We start from the raw sequence: 3,938 nt of genomic DNA, 5'->3' as shown, positions 1-3,938 counted from the left end.
ACAGAAGACAAAGACACGGGAGCAACAATGAACGTTTTAATAGCAATGATAACAGCATAAGAACAACTTTAGCGATTGAAACAAGCAGCAATGTGCACGAAGACAGGTCAGAGCAAAGCAAAACATTACATAAAAAGAGGCACACAAAATTTGTAAAATGTCATATTGTGGTTTCAACTTTCCCCCCTTTTAAATGCGAAGCATTTCTTAGCGAACCTCTGGCACTTTGAGCGTTTCTATCTACGTATCTATCTATCTATCTATCTATCTATCTATCTATCTATCTAGCCGCCTACGTCTGGGTGCTCTCATTATCGCCTCCCTAACATGGTGTAGACCAAAATTTGCATGCGAGGGTAAGAGGATTTGACGAATATTACTGCCGGGTCATGACATGAATAACGTTAAAATCCTGTCGCGTACGTCGTCAAACCCTTTCCACTAGACACGTGTGGCACATACCAGTTTACCATGGGCCGCGGTGTACGGGTATGCGCCACAGGTGATTGACAGTTTATATCTACCTAAGAACGGCGAGAACAGACATTGGTAACTTAAATGCTAGAGTGTTAAGCAAAAGCAACATCGGCAGCGTCGACTCAACGAATGGAAAGAATGAAAAATAGGATCCCAGCAGGAATCGAACCGAAGCATTCTGCGTGGCAATCAGGTGTTCTACCACTGAGCCACGTCAGGTCTATAAACTGGTTTGGAAAAACAGCCTACGCAGGCGTAATATCGGTGCAACGTCAATTGTGGTTGTGGTGCTGGCTATCTAATTTTACAAGAAACCAGTAGACACTACACGATACTCCTACGATGTGCACTCCTACAATACAGGCGTCATATCAGATTAACGTCTGTAGTTCCAGTGTTGGCTCCGCTTTTATAGCAGTCTAATAAACACGTTTGTATTCCTATGATTCAGCAAGCTATATTGAAGCATTGGTCGATCCCGGAGGAATACATTAACGAAAGTTGCATATGATATCCACATCACCGCACCGTAAAGTGCACTTCGTCCACCAGAACGATGCAGTGTCTCTTCATTTCTTACGACGCTGGGCAATGGCCTCAATCTGACCGAGGATAATGCCAGATTGATTGACAGCCGCTTTGTAGACTAGGCTACGTAGGCCACATACGCCCAGTTAGTCTACGAATACGACAAACACCATCCACTGATGTTGGTGTACGTAGCACTATCCAGGCCTACCAGCCTCGACGGCCTATACCTCATCAACGCGAAGGGTGGCTTCAGGTTCCGACATGTTGCCGGCTCTGTCGGCAGAGGATTTGTCGACGAAATGACCGAGGCATCCACGAATTCCAACAGCTCTAGTATACCACATACTTCACTACACATGGGCCCCTCGTCACCACGATCACGACCGGATCCTATAACAAGTCATGACCAGCTGCTGGTAGTCACTGATCACGGTGATGATGCCCTTGTTCAAGGACTGTCAAGAACTCCTTGCACACATGCACACGGGTTCGTGAAACGTGCGTGCGTTCTCGGGACACGTATAAGCATTACATATCAACTTACCGCTTCTGGTGTTGGTAATACCCACGTTGCCAATGGCAGCGTTACCCAACGATAAACAACTGGTTATATAACACATATGTGGCTCTTCAACATATATATGTGTGTGTATCAAGTTTACACAAATCTTTAGCGTCATTTTGTAACGTGTCGCTCAGTAGAAAGTTACACCACAGTCACCTACCCGCCGCATGCTTCGCATAACATCGACTCCCACGGTACGTGGGATCTGCCGAGTTTTTTTTAGCGAATTCGACATATGCCTTCACGTTATGATACGTAAGGTAAGTTGTTTGTTTCAGTGAATATTTATTTACATCGAAAATCCAAGGTTGATTACACATAAAACATATAACAATTGGTGCGTGCACATTTCCTGCACAAGGACAGCTCATCAAAAAGAACAAATGAAGTCAGCTCCACGAATGTTCATTTGCACAGTAACAGACAGATTCAACACAGTATGCTCACAGAAATGCGTTCTTTTCATAAGCAGTAATTTTTAAATTGGATTGGAGCCTTTTAAAAAGCTGCTACTCAAGGTTCACTGCAGCACACGTCTTACTTGACTGACCATTCACACTTTGTGCCTGTTTTTGCCGAAGATGAATCTTTAGCCTTGTCCTAACATACTTTAACAGCAGCGACTTTTCTACCTGTGCACGATGGATTTCGCAGCTCTCCAGTCGCACAGTTACTGATCTGCGCAATGCACTCAAAATGCTCGCGAATGGGGTTTTTAGCGCCAAAATTCCGTCTTTGTCGGCAAAGGCCTTGAAGTGTTCTTCGCATTCAGTGAGCACTTCCATGACAGCTCGGCTAGGCTGAATGAGCTTTCCAGCGCCCTGAGCGTATTCTTTAAGCTTAACGAGAGTGCTGTATTTATCGTCATTTCCTACCAGTGCCGCTTTGCAGTCCTTGCACTCGTCAATGAATTTCAAGATGGACTTGAGCAGAAAACCTCCTACATATGCAAGAATGTCACGTTCTACTGCAGTGGTTGCATACAGAAGAACGTTTTTAAGCTCTTCTGCTTCCTCGTTCTCCCCACTTTCTTGCGCAACTTGTGCCTTGATACTGGGGTCCAGGAGGTCAGCTAAGTGCAAGCTGTCATCCTCGTTATAGCTAGATGACGTTGGCGTGTGCAAGTATTGGCTGACACATATCATCTTTAGAGCACACTTCACATTATACGCACTTGGGATGGGCTTCCTGAGTCTTACAACAGAGAAAATATTTTCAAGACAGTCCTGTATCAGTCTACCTATAAGCAGGTACCGGTAGCCACGTTTCTTCAGCAGTTCGTCGGACAGGCACAGCACAACTGTCGTTGATATCAGGAGACCGGCTTGGGAAGGTTTCCAGTGAGCAGTTTTGCCCATGTTGATACGGCAGAAAGTTGTACAAGCCAGTTGAAGGATTTTAACTGCATCTTCATGTTTTGAGGGATCAAAATAGCTCAAAGCAACCACTGGGTGCCGTGATGACATGAGTGTGTACCATTTGCTCACTAATTCAAGGAACCAAGCTGTTGTCTCTGCTTCAGGCTTTAGCTTTCCTTGTTTGACCAGGTATCTGATAGCAGGAGGGGCTTCGCGAAACATTTGAACGGCGACATTCACCTTCATCTTAGTCAAGTGCCCACTGCCAATGTGGATGTCAGACAACTTGTTCGCAACCTTCAGGTCATCGTCAGAGTCAAATTCTAGGACTGCTTTAATGTGATCAACGCTGACAATTTCTCCAGGAAGCTCTTGCTCCTTAACGGTTTCTTGTCCTAGTGTAAATGTTTCTGAACGAAGCAGCTGGGCCCGAATGTTCTTCAAAACATGCGCTGGGTCAGCCATAAAAAACAACATCTGGTCTGCAAGGTGCGGGTGTGGTACAGAACACACGGTCTCTGATTGTCTGTTGCTGGAGAATCCCAGTAGGCGCCATACTGCCCGATTAGCTGATCCCATGTCACTGGTTACCACAAGCACTCGCAACGAGATATTAAAGCAGAGCTCAATTAAATGAAACACAAGATCTTTCAGGAGTGCCCCGTCGACTGATCGCCCAGTGAAGTGGTAGGCTATGACCTGCTTCCACCTCGTGTTTAGCCCACCGATCATGAACACAAGGGCATGGTTGGCAACTTGCACATTTGACTGTGGCAGCGTGGTACCCCCGAAAAGGCAGTCTAGAGAGCGGTCGTGATCGAAACCCTGGCTGATTTCCATCTCATCCATGAAAAACACGCAGTCCTTTTCTATGTCTCACTTTTGAGCTTTAAAACATATAGTACCTCATGAAGAATGCCTGGCAAAAAGCAGATGTTCTGAAGTCTTCTAATTAGGGTCCTGTTCGAAGGTAATGGATACGACAACGACCTCAGTAGTTCATATCC

At 45.5% G+C, this 3,938-nt stretch overlaps 1 protein-coding gene across 1 annotated transcript; it reads right to left on the bottom strand.

Moving 5' to 3' along the window:
• Positions 1 to 1,848: 1,848 nt before the first annotated feature.
• Positions 1,849 to 2,732, bottom strand: LOC125759881 (uncharacterized). Its single transcript, XM_049419316.1, has one exon. It carries the CDS (start codon positions 2,716 to 2,718, stop codon positions 2,083 to 2,085), a length of 636 nt encoding a protein of 211 aa, XP_049275273.1. The 5' UTR covers positions 2,719 to 2,732; the 3' UTR covers positions 1,849 to 2,082.
• Positions 2,733 to 3,938: the final 1,206 nt, after the last annotated feature.

Source organism: Rhipicephalus sanguineus, chromosome 9 (genome assembly GCF_013339695.2).
Source record: "Rhipicephalus sanguineus isolate Rsan-2018 chromosome 9, BIME_Rsan_1.4, whole genome shotgun sequence".
Classification (NCBI taxonomy): Eukaryota; Metazoa; Arthropoda; class Arachnida; order Ixodida; family Ixodidae; genus Rhipicephalus; species Rhipicephalus sanguineus.
Note: the sequence above shows the minus strand (reverse complement) of the source record. Positions and strands in the feature narration are given on the sequence as shown.

Excerpts from the sequence above, each read along its gene's own strand:
- LOC125759881 (XM_049419316.1), bottom strand. The coding sequence starts at position 2,718 with ATGATATGTGTCAGCCAATACTTGCACACGCCAACGTCATCTAGCTAT.